A 17,340-nucleotide genomic window follows, 5' to 3' on the forward strand; every position below is an offset into this window, starting at 1 on the left:
AATGGAAGATATCCAGCACAACCTCTCCCCAACATAATTCAAATGACTATTATACACAAACCCTGCATATATGCCGAAACTAAAATAACTTCCTTCCAGAATTTTTATTTATTTATTTTTTTGAGGAAGATTGGCCCTGAGCTAACATCCAGGCCCATCTTCCTCCACTTCATATGTGGGACGCCTGCCACAGCATGGCTTGCCAAGCGGTGCCATGTCCGCACCCGGGATCTGAACCGGTGAACCCCAGGCCACCAAAGCAGAATGTGCGAATTTAACTGCTGTGCCACCAGGCTGGCGCCCAGAATTTCTGATTGTAAAATTCTGTGAGTTCTTTATCTGAGTGTAAAATTCTGTGAGTTCTTTACTTAAAGCAGTTTTCTTCGTCTTTTTGGTGCCCCAGCTTTGCTGGTGCCTTAGGCGCATGCCTGGACGGCCTGCAGACAGCCTTGAGCATGGCACCTAGACAAAGATGCCTCAGTAAATGGGAACTGGTAAGTCTCAAGTTAACTCCTGAATATGGATTCAGAGAAGATCTAAGAAATTTCTGAGAACCCAGAACTAATTTAGAAGGAATCTTAGGATCTCTGTTTAAGAACCATTCATTAGGAATTCAGGAACTTAATTTTCTTAGACTTGAAAAATCCTATGGTAGTAAAACTTATAATCCTACTGAATGATGGGAAAGTTTTTAGTTTCTTATCAAAGAGAATAAAAGAAATCAGGACATCAATTTCACATTGACATTTTTATTAACGCCAACTGTTTTTTAATTATTATTTTTTTAAAACAATAGCACAAAAATGTTTCAAGGAAGCAGTCTCACAATCTGATGACCTTCTGAAATACAGTTAAGCCACACCAAATATGAATTCCTGTTAATTACACACAAAAAAATACTTTTTAAAGAAAAATAAAAGGAAAAAGAAAGAAAAGAAGGTAGGGAGAGAGGAGAGGAATGAGCTGTAGAGTTAAAACTCCCAGGACGGGCAAGTGAGGCTTGTTAGTAGGATACACTGTTGAAGCAGAGTGGCACACAGGCTCATAGTCTCTGTTTTGTAACCAGTCACCGCTAACGTCTAGGCCCTGCAGCAGTCACCACTGACTCCCTACACGCCCAAATGCATGGGGAAGCCACTGTCGATATGTCAGAAAGAGGCTCCACGGTCGGCCTGTCAGACAGCTAAGACCTTTTTCAGCAGAACAGCTCCTTCAGAAAGGCCTGGCTGAAAAACCTTTCCATTTCCACTGTCTCACCTATATGCATTTCAGGGTTCTTAAAAGTCATCTTAAAAAAGAAAGAAAAAATAATGTATATCAGTTTCTCTTATTTAATGTGGCTATAAAAGATGTTTCATTATTATTTCTTTATCTCTAAGAAGGACATCTGGGGTGGGGGTTGGGGATGGAACTAAGGGGAGGAAAATACCCAGACCAGGATAGGTGGGTTTTTTTTCATTTGTTTTTTCTTTTTTTTTTTTTTGGCCAAGGGGTCACACAAAAGGGAAGGCAAGGAGGAAAACTACAATCCTTGGTTCAGATTGAGTTATGCAGGAAAATATATCTTCCTGATCAGTCCCCATGCCAAAAAAAATAATAAAACCCACTTGGAATTATGCACAGACTCTGACTATGTTATACAGCTATCAGCCTTCCATGTTCAACCATTCCCAGCAATGGACACTACCCTTGGCTTGTAGGCTGCTTGGAGAACCCACTTCACAAAAACCCTCTTCCCCCAGAAGCCTCTAGTTTCCTTTTGGTAGGTTATAAAAACAGAACATCTGTCATTAACAGGAGAGTGTTAAATACTTTTAACCACTGACAAGGCTTCAGGAAGTTTCACAGTTTCGTTATGCTCTATTTTATTACTATCATATTTACATTTTTATTTTTTATTTTTATTTTTTTGCTGAATTGCTGATTTTCCTTTTTCAATAGAATTTAATTCTGGAGTGTGAGCAGGAACCAGTTAACTACATTCATTGTCCAACCCCCACTGGTTGAAAGAAGACTCCAAATTCTTGGCATATGAATCAGCTGTTGGGGAGCTCCACCTCGTCCCTGCGGCGGAGCAGCAGACCCGCAGTGGCGCATGCTCAGGGTTCACGCTGTGGCTGGGGAGGCCTTACGCTGAAGGAGGTACTGGTGGATGCTCTCAGCATCTCGCTTTAGCCAAGCAGCATTCAGCAGGATATTTTCACAACACTGCTGGATGGTACGCTCAGCTGATGGAGCTGGGTGACTCTCGAAGAAAGCCTGGTATAAAACCCAGAATGTAGGATCATTACTGGCAGTAGTAACAAGTTAATATCACAGGTCATGAAAAAATACCCACTGGTCTGTAAGGGATTCATGAGTTTCACTCATGAAAATTTACTACTGCCACCCCCAGGCTAAAAGAACAAGCAGCTCCTTGGCCCTGCACGCAGTTCTCCCCCAGATATCACACGCTTAAAACCTAATCAAAAGCTAATAGTAGAGAGAGAGAACCTGTGGCCTTCTTTTAGGCTCCTTGTGCAATGGTTCATCGAGGCTTTGGAATTAGGCCTGGGACTTGAATCCAGGCTCAGTCATGTACTCACCCGTGACTTTGAGTAAATGAAGCACTCTAATTCTGTTTTCTCATGAGATATTTTCATATGAGAAAATATTTACTCCAGGAGATTAAAGAGACAGCCCATATAAACAGCATAATACTTGGCACAGAGTACTTAATTTCTAAGGGGTGATAAAACTAAGAAGCTTAAATTGCTGCTATATCCTAATAATTTAATACTCCACAAACTCACATTTTTCATATAATAAAACTATTTATGAGTTTATTATAATATATCACAATGCTTGCTGATTAAAGGTTGAAGAAACCATTTTCTAATGAGGTATACCTGGTTTCACAGGAAACAAAGCAACTCTTAAATACCAAGCAGCAAAAGGATGAGGGTCTTTCCTTTGAACTAGTCATCACAGGTGTAAAAGAGAGAAATGACTAATTCATCAGATTAAGTCCAGACCTTTTAGAAATCAATAACCTTATTTACACAGATGACAATGGCTCTTGCTCCAGGTCTCCTTATCATGTTTGGGTTCTTAGGGCCTGAGTGAGCTACAAGACTTCCTCTCGTTCCATCTCAACAAATAGTGCCACTATTTACATACGAGAAACCTGGGAATTATCCTTGACTCTTCCTTCTTCGTCCCTGAGACATGTTCACAACATAGAGAAGCCACTCAGTAAATATTTGTTGAATTAAAGGTTAACATAATCCAGCCCCGGAATCTCTTTCATTGTTCCATCCCCTCCACGCTGATACACTTCCTTGCTTGGAGAGTTAGCTTCCCAACATCTTCTCTTCCCCATTCCAAATTATTCTCCACACTGCAGCCAGACTGAAATTTTTATAACGCAAATCAGTCCAAGTCACTCCTTTGTTTATAAGCCTGTCAAAGGCTTTCCATTCTTAAGAAAATTTTAATAAGGCCTCCAAAGCCCTCCACAGTCTGGCCTCTCTGCCTGTCTTACAGCCTCAGCTTGGCCACTGCCCATTATATGTATTTCTTCTTCAGAATAGTTATTATCTTTACAATCAAATAATTATTTACATGATACAATATAAACTAAATGAAGGCACAGATAAAATCTTTCACTGTTTTCTCAAGATCTGAAATCTTAAAATCTTATTCCTAACAAAGGCTCACAGAGTAAACCAAACACAGCTCTGAGAACTTCCCAATTCACACCCAATAACCCACTTGCCTTTAAGAAGATGAATGTGAAAGTGACATTTTAAAAATCCTTTGCAATTAAGTGCAATGGAACGCTTAAAGTTAAGATTTTCCTAATCAGTGTAGATTTGTCCCCCAAATGCTGACCTTTACCAGGTATAAGTCCACACTAAACTGATTACCAACTTTTGTAAGGGCTAAGAGGAAGGTCCCTACACAGTCGTCTTGTCTTACTGTGCATACAACAGACCTATGAAGCCATTAGAGAGGGAGAAGAGCTAATTTCAAGGACCTACTCTGTTCTAGGCCCTCTGTTTCTTAATCTGAATAACAATCTTATCATTACCTCATCTTACAGGTGAAGAGACAGGCTCACAGGGGTTAAAAACCTGCTTGAAGTCACACAGCTAACACGAGGTGGAGCACAGATTCACACCCAGCTTGACTAACTCCAAGTGCCACATTCTTTCAAGCATATTTCAATGCCCTCAAAGATGATTCCAGCTCTAAATTCTTCAAATATTAAGGATACAACTTAAGCTTTCTTTCTCCAAGAAAAAACATAGGAGACACGAATAAAGTACATTACCCCAACACTCCACAATTACAATTTGGTTAGTTAGTGTTTTTACTTACTAGATTGAAAAGGGAAAAGTAAACAGTACTTTCCTTACCTTAACCTCTCCAGCCATTTTATCGACTGCAAACCCCTCAACTGACAGCTGAAAAAACAATGGTTTAAATATAAGTGCAACTAAAAGAGGCTAAGAACAAACCACCCTAGAAACCAATCATTCTTTCCCCACTTCAGTTTAATTCGTGACGGTGCAGGATGGGTGACAGAGAAGCCCTTTAATAAAGCTAAAAACCATTTAAGGAAATTCTCTCAATACATGTCTCTCAATAATATCCATGATAAGCAAGTTCCTCAGAATGAAAACCTTCACGTACCTTTATTAGTCTGGATATTAAGAACCCTCCCTGGTATCGATTATAAAGTTCTTCCCAGTTGTCTTTTATAAATTTCCAAGCAGCCTTCCTTCCATGCTTGCTGCCTCCAGCCACTCCACCGATTACTGATACAGTGTCCTGTGGACGGACCTCCTCCTAAAGACAGAAAGAGAACTAAAAGTCTACTATATCCAAAACATCTTCTGGTGCCAGAAAGGGCAAATACTGTTGAGGTACCCAAGTAATCAAACTGAAGACACTCATTCCTTGTTTTAGGAATAACTGGCAGCAGAAGCTCCAGCAGCCTAAAGATCAGCCAAACTGAGACTGAGAATGAGGCATTGAGACAGATACAAACAAGCTGCTCAAAGGGTACTTGCTTGGGCTCCTACAGGGTAAAGAAAGCAAGAGACAGAAAGCAGGCCCAGGGCTAAGTCAGCTTTCCAGTTTATTTCCTCTCCCAACTATTCCAACTCACACCTCTAGAGGGAGATATAGAGGTCACTAACAAGCTCATTCCAGTTTTCCTAGTAAGAGGAAGCCTTAGCCCAGGGTTAAGGCAGATTAAGAGGACAGTGAATCAAAGACGCTTGCCACAGATCAGTGGGTAACAATTCTCTCTAAAAGTGGTTTTCACCGTAACTTACTGAAAGTGCAAATGTGAGGACTTTTTGAATTAATTCAGGTGAAGGAGTAGCCCCAAGGACTCGTTCGATTCGGTTTTTCTCTTCCTGCATATCTGCTTGTTTGTGAAGCTACAGTGAAAAAACAGACAGAGCTAGTTAACTCTCCCCTGTAAATTACAGCACATGTTATATGAGCTTATCCCCAAATAAGGTGAAACTGTTGCTCTACATTCTCACGGGCTAAGACTACAGGGTATGAAATTAACAAAAGATAATACTTTTCAAGATGTTTGGGAACTAAATTTGCCATATGTCATTATAATAAGTCATCAGACGTAAGTGCTCACTACACAACTGGCTTGTCCTCAGTTCTGAGGAGTTTAACATCAAGATCTAAGGGGTACACCTGCCATGGCCTAATTCTTTACATCATTGATGTCTGACTAATATTCTATATTAGATGAACAAACTAATCATTACTAATACCACTGAAGATCATCAAAGTAATTTATAATAGTGAAAAATATATAAGATACATTATTGAAAGTAACATTTTAAGAATATTTGATGACATAAACATGCTCTTGATATATTAAGTGAAAAAAGTAGAGAGAAAAAGCAGTGATGGTCTCTGATCAATGAGATTATACATCATCACATTTTTTAACTGCAAAAGCAGCACATGCTGAATGCAGAATATTAGGAAAATAGAGAATCATAAAGAAAACTTTAAATTATTACTATATATACATTACCAAATCAGGAATAAGATATTACATGTGCTATTTTTGTGAACTGCTTTTTTTTTTATTACAGCTAAGTTATTTTCTTCTTTATGCTTTTCTAGTCTCTAAATCTTCCATAGTGCATATATAAAATCTCTTCTCATAGTCAGAAACAAAACATTACTATATTTTTTAAAAATTACAACTACAAATGTATGTGAGATATCTCTCTAAGACAACTTATAGACTTTCTTGACCTTGTTTTCCCCTGAAGATTTAACACTGACCAGTGTCTGGAGACCCCATCACAGCTCCCAGTTTCCTTTTCCTTTCCTTTGGACTCTTTTGGGCAGCAGTGTGGTAAAACAGACAGGAAGTCAGGAGACCTGGGTTCTAGTCTCAGTTTTGCCTCTAACTAGCTGTGTGATCTTGACTAAGTCCTTAACCTCTCCGGGTCTCAGTTTTCCCATCTGTAAAGTGAGTGAGGTAGAGAGATGATTTCTAAGGTCCTTTTCAGCTCCAATATTCAAAGTGTGAACTATGACTTTCAGGAAATATTTTTTCTCCAGGAAGAACTGGTTTACCTAATCCACTAGATGGCACCATAATACCACATTTCAAATATACTCCAAATTAAATTTATTTTTTATCCTGCTTCATTATTCCTAAATTACCCAGAGAAAACAACCCTTCTCATCTCTCACCAATTGGTTTCTTGAAGAACCCTGATTCTGCCTTCATTATAGCTCTTTCCATAGTAAAGCTGAATTATCATGAGCTCCCTTATGTTAAACAGATGAAAACTCATATTAACTATACACACTAGTATAAATTCTTAAAAGTTATGCCATTACATGAAAATGTCAAGGTATGTCATGAAATTTTCTGAATCCCAATTTTGTCCCATACCTTTATGGAACAGACAAGAAATACAAAATATCTCACTTCATATGCAAAGAAATACAAGATCCATAGTGCACAGTTCACAGATAGTAAGAGTGAGAAGGGCCCTTAATGTCATTTAGCTGAAAGGTACTCCCAAAGTACAATTTTCAAATTATTGGAAAGAAAACCCTTGTACAAGATGGGTAATTAAGGCAGTACATTTTGAGATGTAGTTTCTTAATAAAGTTTATATTTTTAAAAACATTCTAATAATATAAATAAGATTTGTTTAAAACCAAAATACTAGAAACTAGATTTGCAATTCTGACTCACATGGCACCAGAAAAGTGCTCTCAGTTCAGTAAAGTAAGGTGGTAAAGCACATCCCATTCCTACCCTGTTCATCCCCCAAAGTGCGGCTCTTTTAACAAATGGGCTTTTTAGGGCTGATAGATGATTTGGGTATTTCGGTATATTTCACACACTTTATTTGATGGTAAAAAGTAGAATCAGCTCCCTCCACCTCTAATGCAACCAGTATTGTCAAGTTACTTCTTCGGCTGATAACTGCAGGCCAGGGATGGAGCCAGCTTGTGTTGCACCGTATGAGGACTCTACAGATCACTGCCATGATAAGGATATGGAAAGGTTTACCAATTTTTCTTCTAAGCCAGAGTTTAATTATATGCCAACATGCTGGGAAAACTACAGAGGCTGTGCAGGTAGGTGAATTAATTTCCTATCTATTCATAAGGGACGTTGGCATAGCTCAAATCCTTGAGACACGTGATCATTTTTTAAGCACAGAAACAAATTTTTGGTTTAAGATAGGCAGAACTCCACGAAAGTTTACAGTGAAGAGGCAATTTTTAAGAACTTGACTTGTTAACCAAAATAACTATTTCTGTGTTAAGAAGATAAACTTGTGAGTAGGGGCTGGCTCCATGGCCGAGTGGTTAAGTTTGCGTGCTCCACTTCAGCAGCCCAGGGTTTCGCCGGTTTGGATCCTGGGCGCAGAGGACATGGCACCACTCATCAGGCCACGCTGAGGTGGCATCCCACATGCCACAACTAAAATATACAACTATGTACTGGGGGGATTTGGGTAGAAAAAGGAAAAATAAAATCTTTTAAAAACTTGTGAGTAAAACAAAGAAGTGAAAAAACTTAAGATGATCTTTGGCATCATATTGGTTGTATTCATGAACAGACATTAAATATTTCTCCCACAGTTTCTTAATATTTGCATGTCTGCAATTTGCACATCTGCATATATTTCTTTTGCCAGGACTTTTTTTTAACCACTTAAAGCTCACAGTCTGTGTCAATCCAAGTTCAAAAGCAAAAAATGAGAGCCCTTTCCAAATTCACTCACCTTTAGCATAATGTCTAAGGTAGTGCCATCACCATGCTTCAAAACAGTCAGATAGACCTAAAAGAGAACAGAGGAACAGAAAAGAAGGTATGTGATTAAATGCGTCTTGTTCCAAATATTCTAATATTAAGAAAAGACAGAGAGCAAGTCAAAAAAATTGTAAACAGCCGTGCATGGACATTACATACAAATTGTGGCAGTGAGCCAAGAGCCCACGTGAACAATGGGAAAGGTGGATGCGTGCAGGGAGTCACAGCAGAGCAGGGCAGCTCTCGGGGAGGGCGCAGTGATAGCCGCCCTTCAGCGCTGCAGTGCAGACTGAGAAGCCTTAAACAAATGAGAAGCTGGCTACAAACCACCTAAACGGCATATACTAAAATATAGTCAGACACGATTTGTAGGTCAGTACTTAGGTCATTTTTGGTCACTATTAAGCACGTTCCACATGACCCAGAATGATGCAGTCACCAAGAAATCAAGGTACTTTACTATGAAAACCTACAGGACTCCTCAGATCAGCGGAGAGAATCTGTTTCCCTTCCACGTGGTCCTTAAACCGACGGCGGGCTTCTTCTAAGGTTGCCTTATGTCCTGCTTTTCCTAGTTTGCCCAGAACCAAGCCCCTCAGGAGTGCATCTAGATGGCCTGATGGAGAAATAAGAGAGACACAGAACTACTTAAAAAGCCTATTTTACAAATATGCCACATAGATATCTTATAATTGTTATATCATGTCAACAATCTTGAACAAACACAATTACCTTAGTAGTTGAGAGAATATTTGATTTAAATTTCTCAAATCATTAGCGTGAAATAAAGTGCTAAACAGACAAGACAGCAAATAAATTTGCTGATTTTGTCTAAAGTCACAAATGCCAGCTATCTGAATTCACTAAATGTTCCCACCATTGTGTAATTATACTGCTAAGGATTATGTGTAAAAGAAACAGCCTTAAATTATGCAGTTTTGACTCAAGATTCAGAGAAAGGCCACATTCAGAACTAGCATCTGCGTATAATAAATTGAAATCTCAGATTTTAAAAATCAAAATCTGGTTGGGTACTCCAAAGATATGCAAATGACCAAAAGCACATAAAAAGATGTTCTACATCATTGGTCATTAGGGAAATGTAAATCAAAACCACAATGAGATACCACTTCATACCCACTAGGATGGCTAGAATTAAAAAAAAAAAAAAAAGACTGTAACAAGTGTTGGCAAGGATTAGAGAAATTAGAACACTCATACATTGTTGGTGGGAATGTAAAATGGTGTGGCCACTTTGAAAAACATTCTGGCAATTCCTCAAAAGGTTAAACTTTGGGGCCAGCCCTGTGGCCAAATGGTTAAGTTCACGTGCTCCGCTTCAGCAGCCCGGGGTTTCGCCGGTTTGGATCCTGGGCACAGACATGGCACTGCTCCTCAAGCCATGCTGAGGCAGAATCCCACATGCCACAACCAGAAGGACCCACGACTAAAAATATACAACTATGTACTGGGGGACTTTGGGGAGAAAAAGGAAAAATAAAATCTTTAAAAAAAAAAAGGTTAAACTTGGAGTTACCATATGACCTAGCAATTCTACTGTTAGCTATATACCCAAGAGAAATGAAACCATATGTCAACACAAAAACTTGTATACAAATGTTCATAGCAGTATTCATAGCAGTCAAAAGTGGAAGCAATCAAAACATCCATCAACTGATAAACAAACAAAATGTGGTACATTTACACAATGGAATATTATTTGGCTATAAAAAGGAATGAAGTACTGATACACGCTATAACATAGATGACCCTAAAAACATTATGCTAAGTGAAAGAAACCAGACACAAAAGGCCAGACAGGGTATGATTCCATTTACATGAAATGTCCAGCATAGGCAAATCCATGAGACAGAAAGCAGATTAGTGGTTGCCTGGCACTGGGGTTGCCAGGGAATGGGGAGTGTCTGCCAGTGTGCATGCAGTTTCTTTTGAGAGTAAAGAAAATGTTCTGGCATTAGATGGTGGTGATGGTTGTGCAACCTTGTGAACATACTAAAAAAACCTGAATTGTGTATTTTAAAAGGGTGCATTTTATGGTATACTGACTATATCTCAAAAAAGAAGTTAACACTAGCCCACAAATCTGCCACAGCACAATGGAAAAATAAGTTGTGATATAGTCATACAATGAAATATTACTCAGCGACACAAAGGAATGAACAACCTGAATTTATCTCAAGAACGTTATACTGAGTGAGAGAAGTCAGATAAATGAACAGAATGTATATTATGATTCCATTTATATGAAGTTCTAAAGAGACCATTTTAACCTAGGATGAAAGAAGTCAGAATAGTGTTTGCCTGGGGGATGGGTAGGGAACGACTCAGTGTGGCAGGGACTGATCGGAAAGAGGCCTGAGGCGACCTCCTGTGGTGATGGAAATGTTGCAGACATTTGTCAAAAGTCATTGAACTACCACAACTAGAAGGATCTGCAACTAAGATATACAACTATGTACCAGGGGGGATTTGGGGAGATAAAGCAGGGGAAAAAAAAGAAGTCATTGAACTGTAACATTTAAACTGTGCATTTTGCTATATTTAACTCAAACTCAGTAAAAAATAAATTTAACAAAACCATAGGAGGTCAACAGACAACACAACTGGACACTCATGAAGGTTCTTCTAAGAAGAACCAATTTACAGTTCTGGCTCCGGCACTGACTTGCTGTGTGATACAGGCACTGTTTCATTTTGCTATGTTTCACTCTTCCATCTGTAAAATTATGAAACTGAAGACATTTTCCCTATTTCATAAAGGTGTTTTTGATCCAAAAGAGTTTCACATATTATCACCATAAAAGTGCAACATCTACCAATTTACCTGCATCTGTGTCCATATACTTCCTCCTGTCTTGTTGTATGAATTGTGTTCTTATTATCTAAAGCCAACTCCTCCACTTGCGCAATGGATCCCGACTCCTCTCAAGTATTCAGCCATCACTCCAGCAACTACCACCCCTCTTTCAGATCATGACTTTCCCTATTACTACTGTATCATTTTCATCAGCACAGAAACATGTTATAAAATCTCCCACTTAAAAAAAAAAGGCCTCCCCTAACCCCATATCTTTCTCCAGACTATCCCCTTTTCTCTGATCCGCCTTGTAGCAAAACTCCTTTAAAAAGCTGTCTAAATATGCTGCCTTTTTTCCTCTCCTCCCATTCTGGAGAACCCCTATTGTTTCCACCACTCGAGAGAACTTGCCAAATGTAATCATCAATTCTCCTTCATCATTTTGCCTGACTTTGAGCAGAATTTGTCACAGTTAATCATCTTCCCTCTGCACCGCTTCTTTAAGGCTCCTGGGACACCCCTCTCCCTCTGACTCTCTCCTTACTGGCCAATGTCTCTTGCTGACTCGTCCTCTTCTACCCCATCTCTAAACCCCGGACTGCCCCGGGGCCTAGTCCTCACACCTCTTTTCTCCCACTACGCTCAGGTCCTAGGTGATCTCATCCAGTCTCATGGCTGTAAATACCATCTAAACACTAAATGTATTCATTCAGCCTGGACCTCTAGGCATGATACTCTTCACTTGGATGTCTAAAAGGACCTCAAATTTAACATGTCCAAAAACAAAGTCCTGCTTCTCTTGCACCCAACCCTACTTCTATGACAGTCTTCCCATCCTTGTATATGGCAACTTCACTCTTTCAGTTCTTCAGGCCAAAATCTGATGATTCCTCTCTTTCTGTCCATTACACAGTCAGTGCACCACCAAATATGTTCAGTTCTACCTTCAAAGCATACAAAGAATTTACTACCCACAAGTGCTAGTTGCAACCAGCGCCTCAACTAGATTACTGAAACAGCTTTCTAACCTGTCTCCATGCTTCTTCTCTTGCCCCCCAAGTCCAGTCTGTTTTTCACACAGCCAAGTAAATTACATCATGTTCCTCTGCTTCAAACTCTCAGTTTCTCATATCAGTAAATGTGAAAGTAAAAACCTTTTACTCTATCTCCCACAGGTCCTATAGGAGCTGATCTGCTTCCCACTGCCCCTCTCCCTCCCTCCCTCCCTCTCTCCTGACCTTACTAGCCTCCTTGTCATTCCTTAAACACCCCAAGTATGCTCTTGCCTCAGGTCTTTTGTGCTTGCTGTTCCCTGTCTGGACCACTTTCCCCCTGGGTATCCTCATAGCTCTCTCTGTTAGGTCTCTGCTTATGCTCAAATACCCCCTCACTAGTGACTGCTTTCCTGACTGCTCTCCACTCCTTATCTACCTTACCTAACTTTATTTTTCTTCATGGTACTTGTTGACACCTAAAATATCATATATTTTTTTGCTGTGTCTTCCACTAGAATGTAAGCCACACAGGGCAATGCTTTGTTTCCTGCGGTACCACCTGCTGCCAGAATAGTACCTGGCATTTACTAGGTGCATAAATGTTTACTGAATCAATGAAAGAAAGACACAGAACTCTAGTAACTGTTACTATTGTTCTTATTGCTAAGAACTCCCAGATCAAGACTGGTCAGGAAGGAAATACCACCTTTAGTTGTTAGCAGATGGTAGAAAACAATTATATTTAAAGCCCTGAAATCACCATTCCCAACATCTAAATGACAACAGAAGAGTAAATACATGATTAAAGAGATAATCATAGAGGAAAAAACACATTTAGAAAGCAAATAACTTCCCTAATTCAGAAAGCTGGGCCCTGTGTCTCCCAGCACCTTTACAGTTACACATAAGGTGCCTGGTATCTATGGTAACAACAAATAAGATAATCCGAAAGTCCTTTTAGCTTTTCTTGACTATAAGTGGGCCTTTGGAACTCTGTAAAAGACTTTCATTTTCACCATTTGCTTTGTGCACAAATCATATTTCGCAACAAATACACATAACCTCCACTGTTTTTATGTTAGTGACCATGTAACTTCACCAGTAGGTTTCAAAGACCTAAGTCTTAATTTCTGGCCAGCTGAATACATAGTAACATCCAGCAGATACAAAGATGATGCTATTGATATTGTTACCACAGCTGAGTAAAAAGGACCAATTTCTGATCAATTCTTTCCCCACTCAGTACATCCATTACCTTCTCCAGGTTTGGGGTCCCAGCCTAGTCTCTCCCCTATAGGTGAAAAGACATCTTTCACAAACTCCTGGATTTCCTCATAGAAGTCTGTGTGGGACAAGAGAGTTGAGAGAATCCCCAGGTTACAGCTCAGGTCGCTCCATACAGTATAATTGGGCTCATTCACAAAAGCCTCCATGACTTTTAGAACCTCTACAGTGCTAATGATTCCAGCTCGAGCCTGGGATAGGAAAAAACATAAATTAATCTAGTCTTCAAACAAAAACAAAACAAAAAACACAAGCATGCATTGGCATTATCTACTGCTAGTTAGTAATCTCTTTGGTTTAGAGGAAATGAGATTATATAAGTTCAGAACACTACAGAATTTTACAGAATAAAAGTCCTACCATGACAACATTCCTTATTTACTTTTTTGTTATTTATAAAAGAGCCACTTTAAAAAAATATGCCAAAATTCCATGGGGCCTGCCCGGCAGCATAGTGGTTAAGCTTGCGCACTCCGCTTTGGCGGCCTGGGGTTCGCCGGTTCAGATCCCGGGTGCGGACATGGCACCACTTGTCAGGCCATGCTGTGGCAGGTGTCCCACATATAAAGTAGAGGAAGATGGGCATAGATGTTAGCTCAGGGCTAATCTTCCTCAAAAAAAAGCTAAAGTTCCACCAATTTGGAAAAAACAAAAAAAGAGAAAGAAAGCAGTTAACTTCCTATTTTTATTCAGTTTCTGGGGCCTTGGCTTTGTTTTTCCTTTGAAAATTTTCATACACTCAGATAAGTTGCAGAAATAGTTGGGGCTTTGGTTTTTGACAGAGGCTCTTTCAAAACTGGACCTGCAAACTGTGTCAACCTCAGTCTGTCCTTTACTCATTTCTAAAAGAAGGAAACTGGAAGGCACTACGAATTCAGAGTCCTTTCAGGATTGACTAATAGAGTTAAGAAAAAGAACTTCTGTCACAGCAGCCAACTGCACAAACACACCACTCTCCTGGGACAGGTCTCTCTCAGCAATGAGATCAGCAGATGTGAGGTTTTGTGCATCAGTGCTACTCTGTGTTTATTCAAAGGAGGAATCCAAAACCAGTTACTGCAGAGGCGAGGGAAAATTTCAAGTCCAATTTAAAGGAATACTAGGAGGAATCTGACAATTTTATCACAGTCAAAGACATGTAGAAATTATCTAACTTATGTTGGAGTCATAAAGACAATACTACTAACTGCTGCTTTAAATCTTTTATGGAACAAAGCCAAATATAAATAATTCTAAAGCTAATGGGCTATTATAATTTGAGCAGTAACAGAATGTTAAAAAATTCCAGACTTTCCCAGCAAAGTACCATCACTTTTTTAGAAAAATATAAATCGCTCTGAATTAATTATTTCAAAAAAACCCCATCAGTAGGGAAATTTCTTCAAGGCTTATATCTACTTATATTGAAAAGAATTTTTGCCTTACAAAGGAAAGTTTAAATACAATTTCAAAAAGCTGGCTTAGGAGTAGTGAAATGGGATTTGTTTCTGCTAAATTATATAGGTCTAATCTTGTTCTGTTAATTAATAATTAGTCATTTGCTCTAGTCCCAAAGGCTTTCGACCTTTAGGAAGAACTATATTCTCCTAATTATGTTTCAGTCAGACACTCCAGGAAAAACAAAATCCTTTAATCAACAAAATCCATCATACTACTTGAGAGAAGCTCACCAAGGAGAAGAGGTCATTCTGTAATCCAAGTCGATCCACAGGGGGCAGAGAAAGGTCACGAATGCCTGGTAATAAACTTTCCAGCATGGCCGAGCTGTACTGGGTCCGATAAAACCCAACTGTTCCCAGGTTTAACTGAAAAGATATCCAGTAGGTATTATTAAACAGTTGCATTTATTTTTAAAATCAATCTTTTATAGGTGTGAAAGGAGTTCTGGTTTTAGTAGATCTGGATGGAAAACAACAGAGATCATATATGCTTAATCAGGGATTAAACAGACAGGGATTAAAATGAAACAATACAAAGATAGAAATCAGTTGTCAGGAGCTGGCCCTGTGGCTGAGTGGTCAAGTTTGCTCTCTCCACTTAGGGGGCCCAGGGTTCACCAGTTCAGATCCTGGGCACAGACCTACCCACCACTCGTCAGGCCATGCTGTGGCAGCATCCCACATAGAAGAACTAGAATGATCTACAACTAGGATATACAACTATATACCGGGACTTTGGGGAGAAAAAAAAAAAAGAGGAAGACTGGTAACAGATGTTAGCTCAAGGCCAATCTTCCTCACCAAAAAAAAAAAAAAAAAAAAAGGAATGAAAAGAAATCAGTTGTCAAAGATGAATACAGAGGCAAAAGAAAACAGAAACTTGACATAGTGAAAGCCAAAGTGAGGGACAGTAGGAAGAACATGGCAGGGAGGGAGGAAATAATGTGAATGTTTCTATTTCTAACTCAGTGGATAGTTTTAAGTTTACAGAAAATATTTATTATATATAAAAACACTTGGACAGTGGAATCTCTGAGGAAGACTAAGTGTCTACAAACATTGATCCATGGAGCCCAGAGCCTCAACAGAATAACAACTGTCAGGTCCTGGATTTTAAAGAATTACATGAACTTAAAAGGCAATTTCATTTGATTTTTAGAGTGAGGTAATCACTGACTATCATTACTCTCTATAGGCTATTTACCAACAGTCAAAAATATTTTGGATAATATTTATATACAAAATATTTTAATGGTAAAATAATTGTATAAGATACATATTTTACTCTTTTTATATAAATATTAAAAAATCACCTCAAAATTCTATACAACTTTATTTTATTGATTCCCTTTATCTTTCACTGTAGGAATAACACCTTCACTTACCTAATTATAATCATACAATCACATATAACTTTTTCTCATTTATAAGAAAATTTTCATATTACTACATAATCTTCCAGATTATCATTTCAAATGGTAATATAGTATTCCACTGCGTATATTTTAAAAATATATAGTTTAAAAACTAAAATGGAGAAATGGCTCTTTTGAGAAAAGCACAGAAGTCTGAGACAATGTATAATTCCAATTAGTAACCTCTAATTGAAGAAAAGTTTGTGGTAGATACTTTATTATGAAAGGTACAGAGTACAGAATAATGAAAAATAATATTTCATGATTCTTATTTTGTGAAATGGTTTTAAACCACCAGCTAGGGAATTTCACATTTCAGTGACACAAACTGATTATTATATGTCTGATCTCACTTGATTATAGTTGTACACATACGATGACAACACATCATTGAAGTCAACATGTCATTACGATGACAGGGCAGTTTGAAGTTGCAAGACTACAAATGTTTTGGTTAATGTAACTTCAGACATAGTCCATTTTTTCCCCCCTCTTTAATCCTATCCCTTTGTATCCACTTATCTACCATTCCCTCACTTGACATAAGGGCAAACATCTAGACAATACTATTTGAAAATCAGCCCTAAATTTCACACAGGAAAGTTTAGAAATGTTTTTTTCTTTGCAAGTCCTAGTCTAAACTGAAGCAGTAGAATTTAAACTCAGCCATAAAATGTATAAAGGAAGCGAGAAAAATAAATCAATTTAGCTAAGATAAAAATGGCCACGTCATTTCTGGACTCACCTTCACCCACTGGTCTGGTTTGACATTTTTCAAAACCACACTCATCTCTGGCTTGTCCATTAGAATTTTCAGTTTGGCAAGGTTGGGATCTTCGCTAGTAGAGATTGTGATAGGAACCATCCACTGGGGACAGTCTTCTCCTTAAGGAAGAGAAGAACAAATAAAAAACTTGAAAAATAATTTCTCGCTGGAAGAAATGGAGGGTAAGGTGGAAAGGACTGGTGTTCTACGCATAGGCTTGAGTCTAACTGTTAAGCCAATAGCTCATTTTTAATGATACATGAAGTCTTCCAGGTAACCTAAATAATATACGTGCAAAGGAGGAGG

General features: G+C 38.7%; 1 protein-coding gene across 1 annotated transcript in view; it reads right to left on the reverse strand.

Moving 5' to 3' along the window:
- Positions 1-733: 733 nt before the first annotated feature.
- NPEPPS (aminopeptidase puromycin sensitive) overlaps positions 734-17,340 on the reverse strand; it is an 87,965-nt gene continuing 71,358 nt past the window's right edge. Inside the window, exons 15-23 of the mRNA XM_044746082.2 lie at positions 17,014-17,153; positions 15,085-15,219; positions 13,386-13,605; positions 8,791-8,933; positions 8,289-8,345; positions 5,325-5,432; positions 4,678-4,833; positions 4,401-4,448; positions 734-2,259 (exon numbers count right to left, since the gene is read on the reverse strand). Coding sequence (XP_044602017.1) covers positions 2,107-2,259; positions 4,401-4,448; positions 4,678-4,833; positions 5,325-5,432; positions 8,289-8,345; positions 8,791-8,933; positions 13,386-13,605; positions 15,085-15,219; positions 17,014-17,153 — 1,160 coding nt within the window. The 3' untranslated portion in view covers positions 734-2,106. The remainder of the gene's footprint in view (positions 2,260-4,400; positions 4,449-4,677; positions 4,834-5,324; positions 5,433-8,288; positions 8,346-8,790; positions 8,934-13,385; positions 13,606-15,084; positions 15,220-17,013; positions 17,154-17,340) is intronic.

Source organism: Equus asinus, chromosome 13 (genome assembly GCF_041296235.1).
Source record: "Equus asinus isolate D_3611 breed Donkey chromosome 13, EquAss-T2T_v2, whole genome shotgun sequence".
NCBI lineage: Eukaryota > Metazoa > Chordata > Mammalia > Perissodactyla > Equidae > Equus > Equus asinus.